Here is an 18,885-nt window from a genome sequence, read left to right as displayed (position 1 = left end):
CAGCAAAATCGACACCCTTCGACTCGATTCGGGAGTAGCGTCATGAAGGCGCAATGATCTCATGATAGCTTCCATCATGGCCTCAACGCTTCGTTTCTAGCATCTTCGTGAAGCGTGAAGTTGTGTGATCGATGGCGTGCCCTCAAGTATAAATCAATGGCTTGAAGCCCCCCTAAGCCACCCCTTCTGCTCACCAGATCAGAACAAAGACAGCAAACACAACCACATCACAACACAACGCGCACAACGCTTCAAAGCGACCTCAACGCTTCAACAACACCTTCAACAACACACACAACCACAAAACACTACAACATCCAAAATGGCGCTCCGAAACTTCTACGCTCCCGAGTCCTCCTTCACTCCTCTCTTCCGGCTCCTGGAGGACTTCGACAACTACACCCGCGAAAACAGCGACAACCAGAGCTCCACCCGCCGCACCATCGCCCACTGGCAGCCCAAGTTCGACGTCCGGGAAACCGGCGAGGCCTATGAGCTGCACGGCGAACTCCCTGGCGTGAACAAGGAGGACGTGACCATCGAGTTCACCGACGAGCAGTCCATCCAGATCCGCGGCAAGGTCGAGCGCACCTACACAGCCGGCACTCCTCCCGCCGGTGCCATCACTGAATCCGGCGAGAAAGAGAACAAGGAGGCTTCCGACAAGAGCCAGGTCGCCAAGTCCGGCTCGCCCAAGCAGAAGCCCGCTGACTCCGCCAAATACTGGCTCACTGAGCGCAGCGTTGGCGAGTTCTCCCGCTCCTTCAGCTTCCCCAACCGTGTCAACCAGGATGGTGTGACGGCTAGCTTCAAGGATGGCATCCTCAGCGTTGTCGTCCCCAAGGCTGCCAAGCCCGAGCCCCGCCGCATCACCGTCTCTTAAAGAAACGCTCAACGGAGCATTTCTCTTTTTGACTTCTCATCCACCCTCATTTGACGAGTATTGTATTGGAGGAGAACAACTGCATGGAAGTGGCGTTTGGAATTTTGAGTTACGACGATTTGCCTATTGTTGCAACGGGGCCAGAAATGGGATAAGCGAGTTTGTTTGCTTGGGCTTGTTTACAATCATTTACGATATCCACCTCTGTTAGTCAAATCTAATAGAGCATCAATTGCATAATCTAAGATCTCATTGACTCAAATAACCATGGTGATGTCCCGTGTGTTCTCAAATACCCAAGTAGCATACCGTCTCCGAACCATTGTTCAGTCATCAGTGATGCTGATTGCCGCCTTGCCCACTTCCTGCCCTTGATACAGGATCCTGAATACCAAATGGCCAGCCTCGTCGCCCAATCGGATATTAAGTGTCAGTGGGACCTTGTAATGTGTGACACGAGATATCGTGACTTGCGGAAGACTGGCTCGATCAACTCCAAGCAGCGTGTAGGCTACCTGCCCAACTTCCTCAATACCTAATTGGCGACGACGGTTAGTAACATGTATCATACATTTGATATGTGTATTGCTTGTTTGTAGAGAAAATGTCGGACGTACGCTCATTCTCAATAGTGCCTGGAGCATCATCCAAGTTACACGAGTACAGAGTATGCACTCCACATACTGGGATGACGTCCGTGCAGTTCAGTTCGAACTGTGTGTTGATTTCAGTGTCCTGGTCAATCAAGCTGCCCTATTATTGCCCAACGTCAGAATATTAGCAGAGATGCTTGAAAATGGGCTCTTCATGGGACCACCAAACAAGGCGGGGTATGTCTTGTTGTGTCTCACCTTGCCAACCTCCCAAAACATGAATCCTGTCAGACGCTGTCCGCCTCTGATATAATCCTTCCATACATATCTCTTCTCCGCATCGAATTTTGCGTGGATCAGAGGATCATACGTCCTAGATAGAGAATGGCCATAGTGTCGTCGGCATTTTTTCTGCCTCACAATATCGCCTTCGAGTCCTCGCAAAACAGCCCCGCAAACCACAGCTGACCATCTACAGAGTGTGTTAACGATCGCCATTGTGGCACACCTTGTTTCACCTCAGGGTAGGCGTTGAGGCCAGGATATTTTGCATCGGGGACATTCAACTTACGCGCCGGTAATTGGTGTGGTCAATTTGATCCCTCTAATTTCAGACCACTCTGTCAGCCGCTCCCTGAGATACGGCGAGGAACCGAATCCTCCAACCAGAACGACAGTGCCAATAGGACATTCGCCTTTTGCTCTGATCTGATTGACTTGATCTTGAACAAGACCAATAATCGTATCAATTACTGGATCAAAGAGCATCTTGTAGTCCTCCTGGGTAAGCAGCACAGATGAAGACCGCTTCTCGTAGTATTTCGCTGTCGTTGCGGTAACTTGAAGCTGCGGCATATGGAGCACAAGTCGGTGGGCCCTCTTGCTGGGCGTCTTCATGCTGAAATCTTTCTTTTTGAGCTCAAACTGATCCATGAAGGCGCTGCCTGGGCCAATCTGCTCAGTCTCGAGTGACGTAAAGGCATCTCCGAAGCGCTGTGCCAGCAATCTGTAGAGATTTCTGTCCACAAAAGTTCCGCCGCATTTGCCAGCTGGAGGGACGACACGTCAAAAATGGTTGCCTCTTAGCCCTTGTCATGGCATGCCAATTGTGCTCAATGGACGTACCTGCACCGATGGCTATTTCTCGTAGCTTCAGAGTCGGTTGCGTCTCTTCGACTTGGTAAGTGGTGATATCCTAAGAACAATGTCAGCATTGAGCCAGAAGCCATGTAAGAGTGCAACACTTGAACCTACAACAGTACCGCCTCCGCAGTCACAGATCATAACACCGGTGTTGGGCTGCTCAAATGTCAGAAAAGGCACCAGAGATAAGCCAGAATACTTTGCTGATAGGAATGTGCACACCTTGACAAAGTCTTCCAGTCGGTGTAGACTCGACTTCAACGCAAGCTGTGCTGCTGCTTCTGGTTCGGAGATGAGCATGATCCTGTCAATGGGCCGTGTAGCAAAACCGGCATCGGTCGCTGCAGACTTGGTGAGCATCTTTGCTTTCTCGCTCCAAGATGCCGGAACAGTAAGCCAGAAGTCGATCGGAAGATGGTCGATATTCTGCGCTCCAAGGTGTTCTTTGACGGCACTGTCAAACATGCGCTTCATGCCTTTGAGATATTCCGTGGCAACATCTTTGGCCGATCGTCCCTTGGGCAAATGCAGTATATCCATGCCCGGGGATAAGTAAAGATCCGGATCGTCATGGACAGATGCAAGAGAGGACTTGTCTAGAAGAAGCTTCGTCCAGGCGCACGTTTTCATCCTGTAACGATCGTGAGCTGAATAATGTTCAAATCGCAGCACATTGGAAAGACCGTACCCTGCTTCTACTTGGTATCCCCATGCGGTTTCTTCCAGCTCTGGATTCTCATCCGCGAATGCGACTTGGGTTGGTGCCTTCACGCAGTGCTCGGCACCATGCGAGGAAGAACCCGGGTATTTGGTCCATGGAAAAATGTCTTTGAAATCCGTCGCATTAGAATATGCAAAGCTAAGGCCCGAATATGTGGTACCATAGTCGATGCCAACAATGAGCTTGGTTTTCTCTCTGATTGTCAACATGTCGACGAGTTGGAGAGGTCTACCGGTCTATCGGCTGGAAAGAAGGGCAAGGCACTGCCTGTGGTTGATATAGAGCAGGGGAGAGAGGAGGATGAAAGGCTGGCGCGGAGATGAATGGCGTGATCTGTAGGCCTCCAACAGATGCATCGGCATCTGCAGTTGCCCTGCAGTTGCACAATTAACGTACGAGGTGTTGGCTCTTTCCTCAACCTCGCAATGGTAAACAGCCTCGTCTTGAGTCAGTCACAAAGCCGGCGCGGGGGAAATATGCCTACGGCCGCGCTTTCAGGCCAACAACACGTCGTATTCATGCCCACCACGGCGGTTAACAGCTCCAAATAGAAAAATAAAGCATCATCTTGTCCTTTGGAATGCCATGACTGGGTGACCGTGAATGTTGAGTCCTGTCGCGAGTGCATCGCCTAAGCGCTCAATGGTGGATCCAGTGATTGGCCTCCCACACATGCATGGACTCTCAATAGCTCCATCCCTGATTTCCGCTTGTCAATCTTCATGAGGTAACTGCCAGCCGCACCATTTATATTTATCTTTTTCCACTCCGTCCTTCCTGCCTCTAACGTGACGAAGCATCTTACTTCTAAAGTCCGAAAGTGTCCACATAGCTCGCCTCAACTCAGCCTAATCGTGTGTGTCCGCGAGAAAGAAAACCTCACTCAAAGATCAGGACGCAGAATGACAAGAGCAGAAATGCCAGCCGCTTCTGAGTCCGGCGACGTGGAGCCAGGCACAAACAATGAGGTGCGCAACTTCCCCTCTTCCTCAATTCTAGATTCGACGAGACGCTCATGATGGCTTCGCTCATATCAGGTGAAGCGCGAATCCTACCAACGACGACAGCGTCAAAGCCAACCCAAAGAAGATTATGCAATGTCAGAGGAACTGCAGAAGAGTGTAGAGACTTTCGGTACAGAGCAAGCTACACGCCATCAAGGCATCTGCTCGCAGAATGCCGGTGCCGACGCAACGTCTCTGGATGGCAAACGGAGCCAAGAGAGCAGCAGATCAACGGGATTCATTGGTATGATTACTGGAGCCGTCGGGGCAATGATTCCCGGCAAAGCGAGACAGAAAGACGAACGCAGTGCTGGGAAACAAAGACGACCTCCCACTCCAACGTCCCATGAGCCAACCGGAAAGCTTCAGGACCAAGCAAGACACAAAGTCAACAGGCCCCAGGAGCAGGTTCCAGGACCACAGACCAAGGAAACGGAATCAGACGGACCGCTCGAGTCAAGGCGAAGGATGGGAGGGAATGAAGAGCAAGAAGCAGCCAGACTCCGCGACCAGCTTCACAGGGTTCAAGAAAAAGCAAAGCAAGAAACAAGCACACTCCTTGAACAGGTTCACAGTCTTCAACTCAAATCAAAGCAAGACGCGCGCAAGCTGCAACAGATGTCCATGGAAGCAAATACCATGAAGAGTATTGTGTGCACATTGCAAGATGACCTTCAGAAAGCAAAGACCAGAGTGGCTGCACTTGGAAGAACCGTTGCCGAGAACGAGGTGATCATTACTCAAGCCAACGCAACAGCCGTCTCTCGGCTCGCTAGTAATGTGTCACGAGACTTCACTGATGATGTGATCAAAGAAACCCTCAGAAAATTCTTTCAGACGGACTTCTTCTCCTGGTGTGCCGACTTGTGTGCTGAGAAGATCGAGGATGAAACGGCTGCGCTACGTAAGCTTCTGGAGGCTGGCATCATCAACGCGAATCGCGACCACCTGGATGGGCCGGAATATCTCATATTTAAAATAAACACGCCTGATGGAAGCGGTCCATTGATGCTACTTCAGGCCGCTCTGGCTACGAGACTCTGCGACTTATATCTCGCCGACCCATATTTCTTGGCACAAGAACTACCCACGAACCTCCAAGACCGGTGGATGCTGCCTCGACTTGAGCATATTTTCAGCCATGGTAAGCACCGTTTCATGCTGCAATGAATAATTTTGTGTATTAATAGCATTGCCGTCTACAGCAGCACTAGACGCCGCTATCAATTGGAGGGTTCAGACTGTGGAATGCTTGGAACAAGCAGTGCCAATCACAGAATCCTATGTCACGAGAGAAGTGCATAGATTTGTTCAAGAATACGGGTTTTTGCTTTCAACTGACCAGTTCGATCATGAGGCCGGCAAAGATCTAGCCCGCATCTTCGCCAACTTTGCTGGCCTTGCGTTGAAGCTATGGAAGTCTCGGGCTCATGTTTGTTGCTGTGGCATAAGAGGTTTCGGTGAGGCGGCCTTTGATCTGGGAAATCCCTTGATCGAAGTCGACTCGTCTTTGGCATCGTCTATGGGCCAGCGGTTGAACGGCCGTCCAATCGGACTCATCATTCGCCCAGCCATCTGGGCCAATTCGCTATCCCAGGACGGAACGGTGGAACAGGTGGTTTGGCTCAAAGCTCTCGCCTGGGTATCAGGAGAGGAGGGCGATATGGATTTGATGGAGCTGGCGTAGGTGATGGCTATGGCGTGTATCGGTGGCAATTACGCGGCTATGGCTGATAGGCAAGAGTCGGCCGTGAGAAGAGTCCTGCAGGGGAGCGAAGTCAAATGATCTTTATCGAAGTCGGTAACAGTTAGAGGTAATACGTATAAGAATCATGGTTCGAAACGATTTTATGATAGAGGTTGGAGTATTATTGTCAAACCAACTCGCAGTAGCAGCGGCTGGATACAGACATTAACACTTTCTAAGTACAAACCAACTCTCACCCTGAATAATGGATAGCCCGAGACCTTACCCCCTTTCCCTGCAATCGCAGTCTACCTCTCCCGGGTCAAGTACAAAAAGTCGTCTCTAAGGCAAGCTGCCCAAGATATCCTGCCAATTCTGAATGGACTTTTCATGGCCAAAGTCGCCGTCCCCATAGAGGGCCTGTACTTCCTGGCGCAGCTGAATAATGTCGACCACGACCTGGCGCCTCAGCCGACCCAGGTCGGCAAAGGTGGTGTCTGCGAACTGCTGCGGTTGGTTGCCCGCAGCACGGTGAAGCATCTCCGTTTGGATGTTGTCGTAGGAGGTTTCGTAGTTTTTGTAGCCTTGGTACAGTTCTTGACGAGACATTTTGATGGTGGTTGATTGCAAGTTTGGTTGTTTGGTTAATAGCGCACAAGCTGTTGGTTCTCGTGTCCAAGCTTTTGTTGTGAGGTGTTGAAGCTGGTTGAATAGAGGAGATATCAAGTCCAAACGGCGGAACTTGGGTCCTCTTATATTCTGTTACACACTCTTTCTCTTGAAGGCTCATCAAGTAGCTGTAAGCTTCACTTCATTGGCCTCACCTGTACCGAATCCTTCAGCAGCCGTGCCATGACGAGGCTCCATGGTGGTGTTGCTGCGCTGTAGCCGAATCATTCCCTCTGTACAATCAAAGCAATAGTTCGAAGATTCAGGCTGGCGCTAGAGCGTAACAGGCAACTTTTCTGTCTATAATCATCACCATCACGAGGCATCATCTCGACAAATCATGATGCTTGGTGCATCAACGCTGCCGTTAGCCGTTGATAGCATGAAGGCAGCGTGCAATGCTACGGCAAATCAATCCTATAGCATACAAAAAGCCTCACAATTGTGTCATTCTTATTCTATTCTCAGCTCGACTTTCACTCACTCGCCGCCCGCTGAAAAGCCCTCCAGACTGCCAGGCTGACAACCGGATACGACATGATCCTGTCATGCAGTCCCCATCTCGAAATTGCTTCTCGCAGGTACCCCTTTTGCGTCTTCTGTTCCACCACCCAGCCTCCGCCATGCAAGTCTGACCTTGAGGCGGCCTTTGCGTCCTCAAGCTCCTCGTAACTGACCTCATGAGGCGAAGACGCGTTAACTGCATGCCAGTACAGCTTGTCGCTGTGCTCCCAAGGGATATCATAGTCGTCCTCCGCATGAATGATTGTGATGTCGTACCGCGCCGCATCGTCAGAAGACATCTCGCAGAACCGCACAAACTCCGCAATCTTCTCCGTGGAGGGCCACTTGGCAATGATGAAGCCGTTGAAGAAGTCCAGCAGCCAGGGAAAGCGGGCAATGGGGTCGAGCAACGGAATCGTGCCCGCAATCCTGTAGGTCGCCGTCAGCTCCTCGACGTTGGCAAAAGGCGCCACAAGTACCATGCCCGCAAAGAAGATCGGGTTCGCAACTTGGGTAGCTAGATGATGGGCCAGAGAGAGGGTGACTGCCGTGCCGAGCGACTGCGAGAAGAGGACGATGCGAGATGGCGGGATTCCGGCAACTTCTATCGCCCATTTGGCCAGCGCAAGAGCATCATTCAACAGCCCGGGCTCTGACGGTGTTCCAGTGCTGGTGCCGAAGCCACGGTAATCAATGGCCACTGTATGAATCTTGTCCGGGTTCAGTGCAGACATGGCCCGGTAGCTCGGAGGCCGCCAGCCAGATCCCAGTGTGCCAGCAGCTCCATGAAGGTAGAGGACCAGCAGAGAGTCTAGGTCCTCGCGCAGCAGCTTGAAGCTGAGACGAGAAGTAATGTCCAGTGCAAGCCCGGCGGGCTCATCTATCAGCTCTTTCTCATGATTCCTGTACAGGTCAAGCGGGAGGATGTGCCAGGCATGCAATGTTTCGCCGTCGCTCGTATCCAACATGAAAGGCGTGACTTGATTATGAAGGAATCCCCATTGCTCAGGAACGTTGACGTCTTGGCCCCAGGTCAAAGTAATCTTATTCAGATAGATGGCTTGGTTCTGACAGGCAGGAATAGTCAAGACGCCGAGGAAGACAAAATATCCCACTGTTGATGCGGCAAGAGCGTAGATGCCGGATTTCACCACGGTACCGATTTCGTAGCCCATGGCCGTCGTGCCTCTCCCGCGAGATGGGCTGCCCGAGTTGTCGTCGGGGGGTATTGGTGTTTCAATATCCGGCTGCCTGCTTAACAAATATGTGAGCTGATCTTCCCAAGAATGTCCATCAGAACTTCTCCTTTGCGTTTATGCCCGATTCCGACAGCACATGTACGAGAAGACTTCAACACTGAGGTATGTTTACATACGTTTCTTATCTCAGCCGCCTTTCTAATTCATGGCCACCCATCACAATTGTTCCTTCTCGTTGTATCTTATATAACCGATAGTCGTTCAATTCGAGCATCTTCGTTAAAAAAATGAAAAACTTGACGATTTCCACGACGAGGATCACACATGCCCCTCCAAAGCGGCACGTGAAGCCTCTCCCACCAAGCCGGGCGGCGGTACAATCGCGACATGCATCTCTTTGGCTCTTTTTAATTGGAAGAAATGACATGCAAGACTGAAACTGCTCTCCACTCTGAGGCTGACTATGCCGATTGTCAAAGCACAGCAATAGCCGCAAGAGTGGGAGAAGGCAGACTCCGCTCCGCTCAACTAACACGATCAAACGAGCATCGTCACTGACCGGCAGCACATTTTGAGGATACATCTCACCTCATTCACAGTCTCAACGATGCTCTAATAATGAGGCTCAGCATAGTATCCTCACATATAGTATGTCCTTACACGTAAACACCGCCTCACCACCACCATGGCGGGCATGTCCCCTCCCCAACACCAAGGCATCACCCACATCAGAGCCTCCCTCAGCAATGACCTCCTCGCCCACCCCTCCGGCGCCCCGACGCTGCAGCACAGCGACTACACCGTCGGCTGGATCTGCGCCCTCCACATCGAAATGGCCGCCGCCCGCGCCATGCTCGACTGCGTCCACAAGCCGCTGCCCATGGGCGCCAAGGACAGCAACGCCTACATCCTGGGCAGCATTGGCCCGCACAACATCGTCATGGCCTGTCTCCCCGTGGGCCAGTACGGCACCAATAACGCCGCCAACGTCGCAAGCAACATGAACAGGAGCTTCCCCTCCATTCGCATCCGGCTGATGGTCGGCATCGGAGGCGGCGTCCCCAGCCAGAACACCGACGTCCGGCTCGGCGATGTGGTCGTCGGCTGCCGGATCATGCAGTATGACCTGGGCAAGGTGGTTGGAGGCGGCGAAACGTTGCCGACGGGCATCCCGAGGATCACTCCGCCAGACCATTCGACGCACGTCTCCAGCCTCCGCGCGATTCATGAGATGAAGCCCAGCAGAGTACCGGCTATTCTACAGGAGATGCACCACAGGCACCCCGGGATGACCAAGTACGCTTATCCAACTTCGCCGGATCGCCTCTTCCGGGCCGCGTATGAGCATGTCCTGGGCGCGTTTGACTGCAGCACATGCAGCGAGGTCAATCTGGTCGCTCGCCCTCCACGGTTGAATCGTGACCCGATGATTCACCATGGTGGCATAGCTTCTGGCAATCAAGTCATGAAGCATGCGGAGAGCCGAGACAAGATTGCCCAAGCGTTTGATGTGATCTGCTTCGAGATGGAGGCGGCCGGCTTGATGGACTACTTTCCATGCTTGGTCGTTCGAGGTATCTGTGATTATGCAGATTCTCACAAGAACAAGCAATGGCAAGAGTACGCCGCGGCGGCAGCAGCAGCATATGCAAAGGAGTTGTTGGAAGAGATGCCATCCTTCGAGACGATCCACTATATATCGGGAGACGCTCTGCACGTCACAAACACAGGTCAGCTCAAACAAACTCTTTATACAGACAATTTATCTCACTTTGTATATGCATCGTCTAATCCATCTCCCAGACGCTGCATCCAAAGGCCAAGACGACTTCACAATTCGCAAAAAGGAGCTCCTCAACTCCCTCCGCTTCGACCAACTCGGCTCTCGCCAGTCCAACATCGAGGCCGCCCACGAAGAGACATGCAGCTGGTTCCTCGAACATCCCACCTACCTAGCCTGGCTCAACACCAAAGGGCTGTCCACGCATTACGGCATCCTCTGGCTCGCGGGAAAGCCAGGAGCCGGCAAATCCACCATCATGAAGTTCCTCTACACCCACCTCAAACAACAAGTCCAAGACGACTCCGCCTCCTCCTCCGCCATAATCTCCTTCTTCTTCAACGCCCGGGGCGAACTCCTCGAAAAGTCCACAACGGGCATGTACCGCTCCCTCCTCTTCCAGCTCCTGCAAACCTTCCCCGACCTCCGATCCGTCTTTGACGACTTCACCCTCATCCCCGAGGACAAACACACGTGTCCTCCAACAAACATCATCCGCAAGCTCTTCCGCAACGCCGTCCTCCTGCTCAACAACACACGCACCCTGACCTGCTTCATCGACGCCCTCGACGAGTGTGACGAGCAGCAAGTTCGCGACATGGTAAGCTACTTTGAGGACCTCGGCCGCGAAGCAATCAAGCGCGGCATCCAGCTCCGAATCTGCTTCTCTAGCCGTCATTATCCCTACATCTCCATCGAGCACGCTCTCCGACTCACCCTCGAGGACCAACAGGGGCACAGCCAGGACATGGAGCGGTACGTCAAAAGCAGATTCAAGCCCAGCCCCGATCGCTTCGGCGACGTCCAGGCACAGATCCTGCACAAAGCAGCAGGGGTCTTCATGTGGGTTGTCCTTGTAGTCGGCATACTGAATGCGGAATTCGATCGAGGCCGAATCTTTGCTGTGCGCAAACGACTCCAGGAACTCCCCGTCGGGCTCAGCGATCTCTTCAAGAACATCCTCCGGAGAGACGACGACAACATGCAAGAGCTCCTGCTCTGCATCCAATGGATCCTCTACGCGAAACGCCCCCTCAGACCCAAAGAGTTCTACATCGCCCTCCTGTCAGCATCCCCAGACGATGCCCTCTCCGAATGCGACGTCTCCCACCTGACCAGCGACATACTCGAAAAGTTCGTCATCAGCTCATCAAAGGGCCTCGCCGAAGTGACAAAGTCCACCCACCCCACGGTCCAGTTCATCCACGAGTCCATCCCAGACTTCCTCCTCAAAGACAGGGGCCTTCTCGAGCTCTGGCCCGACCTGAGCACCAACATCGAAGCCTCCAGCCACAACACCCTCAAGCAGTGCTGCCACTCGTACTTCAAGCTCGGTGCGCCATATGATTCCGCGGTAGAGAAGATTCTCCTCGGAGGAAAACGAGCGACAGAGAGAAAGTTCCCCTTTCTCGAATATGCCATCTCGCACATGCTCTACCACGCAAACATGGCCGCGCGCGAAATTCCCCAGAACAAATTCGTCTCTCAGTTGCACATTAAACACTTCATCACCCTCAGCGCCTTCATCGTAGCAGAGTACAACCTGCTTCCGAGCTCGTCAGACCCAAGCCTCATCTACATCCTTGCCGCAGAAGGACTCTCCAACCTGATCCGTACATTATGGCCTCTCCCAGCCTCCCATCTCGACGTCCCGGGAGGACAATTTCGATACCCCCTTTTCGCCGCGTTAATCTACAAACACAGAGACGCCGTCCGTGCTCTTTTGGGATGGGACGCATCCCCCGCCAACAAAGAAGAAGAAGAAGAAGAAGAACTCATGGGCACCATGAGATATGAAGTCCAATATGCCATCACCAGAAGCCAAACGCCTCTCCACTGGCTCGTCACCAACAACAAGGGAACCACGGTTCGGCAGCTCCTCAAGCTGGGCGCATCAATCGACGCAAGAGATCGTAATGGCAACACGGCACTGCTGTTGTCGCTGTCCCATGGCCATGAAACGATTGCGAAGCTGCTTATTGAGGCTGGTGCAAGTGTTACTGCGAGGGACTCCGACGGCCAGACAGCCCTGCTGATTGCAGTTCGATTTGATCGCGAGGAGTTGGCCAGAATCCTCATTGAGAAAGGCTCTGACGTCAATGCTGTAGATTACTATGGGAATACGGCACTGAAGATGGCGAGGCTTAATGAAAATTGGAACCTGGTAAAGCTCTTGATAGAGGCTGGGGCGGACACCGGAGATGACAGCGACTGGATGGCACCATGACGAGTCCAGATGGCTGAAACGAATGTGACTGTAAAAACCAAGATGCTCATGAGATGTATATACGATATGTTATAGCTGCTCTAGTCAACATAATACTTGTAAATCAACCGCATCGCTTCATCAGTCCCCTCCTGTCGTCCCACCCCCCTCCCCCCTAACCTTCGTCCCATCCAACCTCCAAACACTCCCATCCAAAGCCCCCCTCCTCGCCCACTCCGTCACAAGCTGAAGCGGCGTCTCGTCCCCGTAGAACGGCAGCGGCACCTCAAACACCTCCACCGTCATCTTCTCCTCCGGATCAATCTCCCCCCACCGCTCCGTCCGCACCACGCCCAGGTCATACACCAGATCCATCAGCACGACCTTGATGTCCCGCCCCAGCCGCGCATCGTCCCGCGGCAGCTTGTGGAAATACTCGTCCTTGATGTTCACCGCGTCCAGCCGTCGGGCGCGCGAGCACGACGTGCTCCAGCAGCGGCAGCGTCGCAATGTCCCACCACAGCCAGTGGCTGTCCATCGGCACCCCGAACAGCACCAGCCGCCGCAAGCTCGGCCACAGCCGCCACACGTCCGTGTTGCCCTCCGGAACGCTCAGCGCCGGATAGCTCCCCAGGCACGCAAACTCCTCCAGCCGGTGCAGCTGCTCGAAGCCCTCCCGCAGCGTCCGCCGCACGCCCAGGTGCCCGTCGTCGAGCGGGTCCAGGCTGCCAAACGGCATCTGCACCACCAGCCGCCGCAGCGTCTCGCACACCTCGCAGAACAGCTCCCGCACCCACGCCGCCGTCGGCAGGTCGTCCAGCGACGCCCCAAACGGCGCCAGGTACAGCGCCGTCATGTGCCGCAGCGACAGCACCGGCGGCAAGGCCGGCACCAGCCGCGGCACGCACAGCAGCACGTCCGCCAGCCGCCGCGCCGAGTCGACGAACACGCACCGCTGCCGCAGCAGCCGCGTCGCGCGCGCGTACGTCGCCCGCGATACCCTCGTCAGCGCCAGCAGCGTCTTGGTCGCCGGGTGCGAGGCCGGCAGCAGCTGCTGCGGGTTCGGCGGCAGGACGGCGTCGACGACGAGGAGCAGCAGCTCGGGCGGGAGTGCTGGTGACGATGTGGGAGATGGAGGCGTAGGGTGGTTCGGTGACGGCGTCTTGTCTGCCGAGTTGGCGGGGCGTGGAGGGGAGTGAAGAAGCTCCATCAGCTGCAAAATGGCTGTCACATGTTTAGCAAAGAACAGGACAAGTCGTAACGGGGACTTTTCGAGATGCTTGAGCTGGCGAAGAACGTGAAGCTGTGATACAAAGTTGTGGTTTCTTGGCCAAGGTCGGCTTGTGCTTCGTTTGACGTCGGCTGAAGTTAGGCCCAGAGGTACGTACTGTACATACAGCGCCAACTCCACTCTGGTTTATGCCTCAACAACAGTTTGACTTGTTCCCTTATCTTATACCACAGCCATCACCGCAAGCAAATTGCATCATGAGAGCTACCACCCAGCTGAGATTATATACGGCATCCTAGGCCATGTTGTCTACGTCACGCTGTCTAGTGCAATCTACCATTAACCCCCCCAAAGTCAGAATTGTTATCAAATGAAAATCTATAGGCAGCTGCCAAACCTTTCAGAGATCCCCCAAACGCCGTACAATGAAATAAATCTCCCAGCGATCATAGTCCCGAATGAAACGATAAATATGCTACAACGGCGCGGGTGTCCCATTCCACCGCTCAAACGCCGTCCATGACCCTTCCCTCCATCGCACAACTCCATTCTGTGTACTCCTATACCCACACCTGTGACCATCACCGCTTCTTGGGCGCGCTCTCATAGCTAAAGTCCAGGCTCCAGAGTTGGTCCCACAAGACAGAGGTCCTCAGTGGGCTGGGGCTGGCAGCAATAGAGCTCTTGCGCCGTTGGAGACCGTGCGGCTGAGGCTGCGGCTGCGGCTGCTGTCACGAACCGATCAGTGACCTACGGCCCAAGTAGAGAGTCAACGGCTCGTACCTCGGGGTCCTTTCCCGACTTGTCCTGCGAAGACGACTCGCCTCGCTGCCCGCCCTCAGTATTGGCAGCGCTCAGCACGCTGCCCTGGACCGGGCTGGTCGCCGTCGGCGTTTCGGGCGCAGCGGCACGGAGAGAGTTGGTCTCGCTCGCCAGCGCGCTGTTCTTCAGCAGTGCCGTTCCGCCAGCGATGTGGAACGGCAGGGCCTTCTTAGACGCCGAGCTGCTCCGGCGGCTCTCCAGGCTCTTGGACAGCGTCTTGTTGATGCCTTCGATGCTAGTGATGCTGTCCCGGCTCCTCCCTTTGCCCTTGGCTGCGTGGGACTGAATATTAGCCGTAGCCTCGACGTTATTGGCCGCAACGGTTGATTTACCCATCCCTGGCGTTGCCGGCGCCCCTGCCTTGTCCTCTTGAGCGTCTATGAGATACCATCGCAGGCCGTCCGACAGCTGGAAGGGGTTGTCGTTGTCCTCGTCATTGGAGTCGGTTTCGTTGCTCGGCTGCAGGCTCTTGGAGAGATCCACGACACGCTCCTGGATTTTAGAGATGCGAGCAACAAGCCACTCGCGGTGACGCAGCCGATGGCCATCCTGCTCCCGGAGGAAGTAGTGTGGGAATCCCACGTTAAAGGCAGCCCAGGCTCCGGCTTGCTGGTTGCGGGTGGGCAGGAAAAGCGCCAGGTCGCCTTCTTTGAAGTTCCTAAACGCAATCTTGTTATGAGAGTCCTTTTGTAAGCTGTGCGCCCGGTCTCTGTACGATCTAGCCTCCCGCTGCCACTTTCGTGCCTTGTGCTCCGCCTCCTTGACCCTGTGGTAGATGGTGTCGGAGAACAAGTCGGTATCGAAGGAGCCCAGCTTCTCCATGAACGCCTGGTACTTCTCGTCCTCGACAGAGGGGTCGGAGTTGTTGACCCAGTAGAGGAGCTCCAGATCAGCGCTGTCAGTCATGGCACGGCCGCCCAGGCTGAGTGACCGGCGGATCGAAGAGCCAGGATCCGAAGAATCGTTGGGATTCGCAGCAAGCTTGTCGGAACGAGACACCCTCGTGATGACCATCTGGCCCGCGTCCCGGCTAATGGCGTACCCCACGCGTTCGAGGAGCCTGGTGAGACGGTCATTCTGAGAGTAGAGCCTCTGGGTGAGGTCCTTGGTCCGCCCGTCACGCGCTTCGTATTGCGCCGTGAGGGCCGAGAGCTTCGACTGGACGTCTTCGAATCTCTGCTTGAAGAGTCGGGCCTCTTCTTCGAGGCTACCGACTTGGGATTGCCGCCACGCAACCTCTTCTGAAAGCTCCGTCACCTTCTTCTCCTCCCTTTCAAGCTTCTTGCGGAGCGTCTCGGATCCGGTCTCGCCATCGGACAGCCGGCTGCGGAGTTGGTTCAGCTCCTCCCTGCTCTCGGCCACTTCGCGTTCCAGAGCCGAAACCTTGGCCTTTTCCTCGGCAAGGTTCTCACGAGCATGCATCGTAGACATCTCCTGCGAGGCGAGGTTGTCCTTCATCTGCGTCAGTTCGGCTCGGAGCTCCTTGGCGGCGCTGAGGGCCTTGTCAAGCTCCGAACGCAAAATCGATGTGTCGCTGCTCGAGTTACGCAGCTTTTCTACGAAATCAGCGGCGTTGGAGAGGAGAGCCTCGCCCAAGTCTGCCTCGTCAGTAGGCATGGCGGTGTCGGGCGATAGCTCGTTATGCAGCTTCTTCAGCCACTCGAGTCGGGACTCTGCAACCTCTTCTACCGACTCGAGCTTCTTGGTTGTAACCCGGGCCTCTTCCCGCAGCGTGCGCAGCCGTCGTTCGGAAGCGTCGAGCTGATCCCTCTGCATCTGCGTTTCCTTGCGCAAGAACTCGACCTGGCCCTGGGACTTGAGCATATCATCCTTTCGTTCCTTGTTGAGCTGCTCAATTTCCGCCTCGAGAGCTTGAATCTTCTCGTCAAAAGTAGCCTTTTCGTTCTCTCGAGACTCTCCAAAGTGGTCCATCTCTTCTTCCGTATCTTCCAGTCGAGCCTTGAGCGTCTTGATCTCGTTCTCCAGAGATATCCTCTCGTCCATGAATTCCCGTTTCAAAGCTTCCATATTCTCCAAAAGATCCTTCTTCGTCGAGTTGACTTCTTCGATTCTATCCTTCATGTCATCTCGCTCGTTGACGCGATTATCGAGGTCTTTCTGGAGCTCTGCCGAGCGCTTCTTTTCCTCGCGAAGCTCGTTCTCCAGCTGCGCTATCCGCTGCGAGAGCTGCTCTGTCCCGTCTGACAGTGGCTGTCGTTCGTCCACACGAGCCGACTTGATCGACGAGATGGAATTATGCCTCGAGTGTCCGTTCGCCCCCGGCAGCGCAAACAGATTGCCGGGGCGCGAGGCTTGGCTCTGACGGTGCAAGAGATCCTCAAGGCGGCGCACCCTGCTGTCGGCTGTCTTGAGCTTATTTTCCAGCCTGAGCTTCTCGTCCTGCAGGGAGGCGATGAGATCTTCGTCGCCGCGGATCATGAGCCCGCTTCTTCCCAACGCCGCCTCGTGCACGCTGCCGTTCTTAAATGCCTTGAGCCTCTTGGCCTGCTGCTTAGTCGGGGTGGTGAGCTCTTGGAGCAGCTTCGCGACATCGTCAACAATATCTTGGTCTACATTTCGCTCCTGCAGCAACTGGAGGAATTCTTCCAGCTCGGATTTTCCAATGGCAGGCCAGGACAGGTCTTCGCCGCGGAGGTTGACCTCGAGCCCCATGACGTTGGTGTCAAGGCCAGGCCCGTACATGCTGCCAACCATCTTCTGCCACTTCTTGCGGCGCTTGGACTCTTCATCCTGGAACAGGGCCATCTCATTGGCGAGGGTCGATGAGTCGGTCTTGATCTTGTCGATCCACTCGCGTCGACGAATAGCCTCGACCATGAAAGAGGCGTACATGTACGGCAGCTGCTGGATGAGCCGCAGATAGTCAAAGGTAGTCATATCGTCTTCGGACTGGTTCAAGACGTTGATTTGATTCCTGACGCTGCTGTGCAGGGTGGTGATTTCGGTAATGTTTCGCATAAAGTTCACTGAGTCTGCCGCAATGGTATTTCGTGCCTGCGTGGCGTACTGGGCCATCTCGTCCATCTCCTTTGCACGCTTCCGCAGAGTCGGAACCAGCCTTTCGGTGTGAATCGACGCCGTTTTGGAAGCCTGAGCCAGATCTCGCTGCGTGTTGCCGTAGGTGAGCGATGTACGATAGTCCGAGTCGATCTGCTTAACCACCACCTCGATATCTTCCATCAGCTGCGAAGAATCGGTGCTGTGGCCCAAGACCGACCGATTCATCAAGTTGTTGAACTCCCCAACGAGTGCTTCCAGCGCCTGGTACATCTGGGTCGCCGCTCCGTCCAGCTCGCTGGCCTTTTGGCTGAACCTTCGATGGGCTGTAGGAGCCAGCTTGCCAGCCTTGTTGGCCGTCTCTTGCTCGATCAGGTCTTCCAGCGTAGGATTGGCCTTGTTCACCTGTCCACGGGTCATGAACTTGACCAAGGCTGGCGATATCGGTATGCTCTTTGCCAGGTCGAGATAACGCTCCCACGAGGAAACCAGCTGCTCGTGCTCCGCCAAGGCCGGCGTCACCCATTTCTTCAAGTCGTTGTACTTTGGCTCAATCTGCTTGACACTGATCTCGACGTTCGTGACGGCGGCGTCGAGGCATCGGATCATCACGTCAATCTCGTCGTATCGGGCCTGCGCGGCGGCGTTCAATTGGGCGCAGTCGTCCATGATGCGCGTCGCCCAGGTGCGGCGCTCCCTGCAGAGCTCCTGCCATGACTTGATCGCTTGGACATCGTCGATCGAGTTCGGGGCGTTGGGGATGGACGGGCGGCGAGGCGGCGCGGCCTCCGATATGAGTGATGACGCACTCCCGGCAGAGGACGGCTGCGTGACGCGGATGTCGTAGATGTATATCTCCTTCTGAAGGAGGTCAGTCGCGATATCTTCTCCTTCTCCTTATCCGGCCGAATGCCTGATCATCACATACCTCTGCGTGTAGACTCGCCCATTTCACGCTGCGGCCCTGGGGCGTCAAGGCAACAATGTGCTGCAGCGAAACGGCGCTATTCCGAGCCACCCACGATCGCAGGTCGTCAAGACTGTTTGCAACACCACTCAGCCCATGCGCCGCGGACACGACGAAAACAAGACGGCACGAGAGAGCAAAGTTACCTGGCGAACTGCGCGGTATCGACTTCCAGCCGCTGGCCCGTATGGGCAATCAACACCTGTGTAGCCATCCCAAGACATCTCCCGTCAAGCACAGAGCGGCGCTGGGCTCATACGAGGCGGTAATTCAAGGCGTAATCGTAGTCAGACGGCAGCAAGCCAACAGCCAAGGTCGTGATGTACAGAACAACAGAAAGAGGAGAAGTCAGAGCACTTCTGTCGGCGCGGCACAGGGGCTGCCAACCCAAAGAAAATCAGATGCCGGTGATGCCCTGCCTTATCAGCGACACATGCAACTCGGTCACGTCAGGTAGT

At 54.7% G+C, this 18,885-nt stretch overlaps 8 protein-coding genes across 8 annotated transcripts; 3 read left to right on the top strand and 5 right to left on the bottom strand.

Moving 5' to 3' along the window:
* Positions 1-322: 322 nt before the first annotated feature.
* On the top strand, positions 323-883 carry BBK36DRAFT_1124178 (HSP20-like chaperone; the record flags this gene model as incomplete). Its single annotated transcript, XM_024891139.1, has 1 exon — positions 323-883. One exon carries the CDS (start codon positions 323-325, stop codon positions 881-883), a length of 561 nt encoding a protein of 186 aa, XP_024747817.1.
* A 326-nt stretch (positions 884-1,209) lies between these two features.
* BBK36DRAFT_1179704 (actin-like ATPase domain-containing protein) lies at positions 1,210-3,549 on the bottom strand (the record flags this gene model as incomplete). Its single annotated transcript, XM_024896183.1, has 8 exons — positions 1,210-1,418; positions 1,501-1,631; positions 1,847-1,948; positions 2,048-2,525; positions 2,602-2,671; positions 2,731-2,775; positions 2,842-3,250; positions 3,308-3,549. 8 exons carry the CDS (start codon positions 3,547-3,549, stop codon positions 1,210-1,212), a joined length of 1,686 nt encoding a protein of 561 aa, XP_024747816.1.
* Positions 3,550-4,983: 1,434 nt separating this feature from the next.
* BBK36DRAFT_1179698 (hypothetical protein) lies at positions 4,984-6,031 on the top strand (the record flags this gene model as incomplete). The annotated part of the gene is made up of 2 exons (XM_024896182.1): positions 4,984-5,488; positions 5,550-6,031. 2 exons carry the CDS (start codon positions 4,984-4,986, stop codon positions 6,029-6,031), a joined length of 987 nt encoding a protein of 328 aa, XP_024747815.1.
* Positions 6,032-6,373: 342 nt separating this feature from the next.
* BBK36DRAFT_1124679 (hypothetical protein) lies at positions 6,374-6,640 on the bottom strand (the record flags this gene model as incomplete). The annotated part of the gene is made up of 1 exon (XM_024891181.1): positions 6,374-6,640. One exon carries the CDS (start codon positions 6,638-6,640, stop codon positions 6,374-6,376), a length of 267 nt encoding a protein of 88 aa, XP_024747814.1.
* A 536-nt stretch (positions 6,641-7,176) lies between these two features.
* Positions 7,177-8,379, bottom strand: BBK36DRAFT_1124296 (alpha/beta-hydrolase; the record flags this gene model as incomplete). The annotated part of the gene is made up of 1 exon (XM_024891148.1): positions 7,177-8,379. The coding sequence occupies one exon, from the start codon at positions 8,377-8,379 to the stop codon at positions 7,177-7,179; it is 1,203 nt and encodes a 400-aa protein (XP_024747813.1).
* Positions 8,380-9,178: 799 nt separating this feature from the next.
* On the top strand, positions 9,179-12,095 carry BBK36DRAFT_41920 (purine and uridine phosphorylase; the record flags this gene model as incomplete). Its single annotated transcript, XM_024898066.1, has 2 exons — positions 9,179-10,133; positions 10,228-12,095. Coding segments are annotated over 2 exons (2,823 nt in total), but the record flags the coding sequence as incomplete, so codon positions are not given.
* Positions 12,096-12,530: 435 nt separating this feature from the next.
* On the bottom strand, positions 12,531-13,650 carry BBK36DRAFT_1179683 (hypothetical protein; the record flags this gene model as incomplete). The annotated part of the gene is made up of 2 exons (XM_024896181.1): positions 12,871-13,650; positions 12,531-12,830 (listed from the first exon to the last, which is right to left on the bottom strand). The coding sequence occupies exons 1-2, from the start codon at positions 13,597-13,599 to the stop codon at positions 12,531-12,533; spliced, it is 1,029 nt and encodes a 342-aa protein (XP_024747811.1). The 5' UTR covers positions 13,600-13,650.
* Positions 13,651-14,201: 551 nt separating this feature from the next.
* BBK36DRAFT_1171053 (hypothetical protein) lies at positions 14,202-18,641 on the bottom strand (the record flags this gene model as incomplete). The annotated part of the gene is made up of 18 exons (XM_024895522.1): positions 14,202-14,280; positions 14,375-14,448; positions 14,482-14,560; positions 14,600-14,623; positions 14,654-14,709; positions 14,749-14,991; positions 15,025-15,177; positions 15,208-15,258; positions 15,292-15,337; positions 15,374-15,456; positions 15,490-15,621; positions 15,658-16,092; positions 16,123-16,212; positions 16,246-16,473; positions 16,504-16,634; positions 16,671-18,321; positions 18,389-18,500; positions 18,574-18,641. 18 exons carry the CDS (start codon positions 18,639-18,641, stop codon positions 14,202-14,204), a joined length of 3,735 nt encoding a protein of 1,244 aa, XP_024747810.1.
* Positions 18,642-18,885: the final 244 nt, after the last annotated feature.

The sequence above is a fragment of the Trichoderma citrinoviride genome (assembly GCF_003025115.1).
Source record: "Trichoderma citrinoviride strain TUCIM 6016 unplaced genomic scaffold BBK36scaffold_11, whole genome shotgun sequence".
Classification (NCBI taxonomy): Eukaryota; Fungi; Ascomycota; class Sordariomycetes; order Hypocreales; family Hypocreaceae; genus Trichoderma; species Trichoderma citrinoviride.
This window is presented reverse-complemented; position numbering and strand designations above follow the sequence as displayed.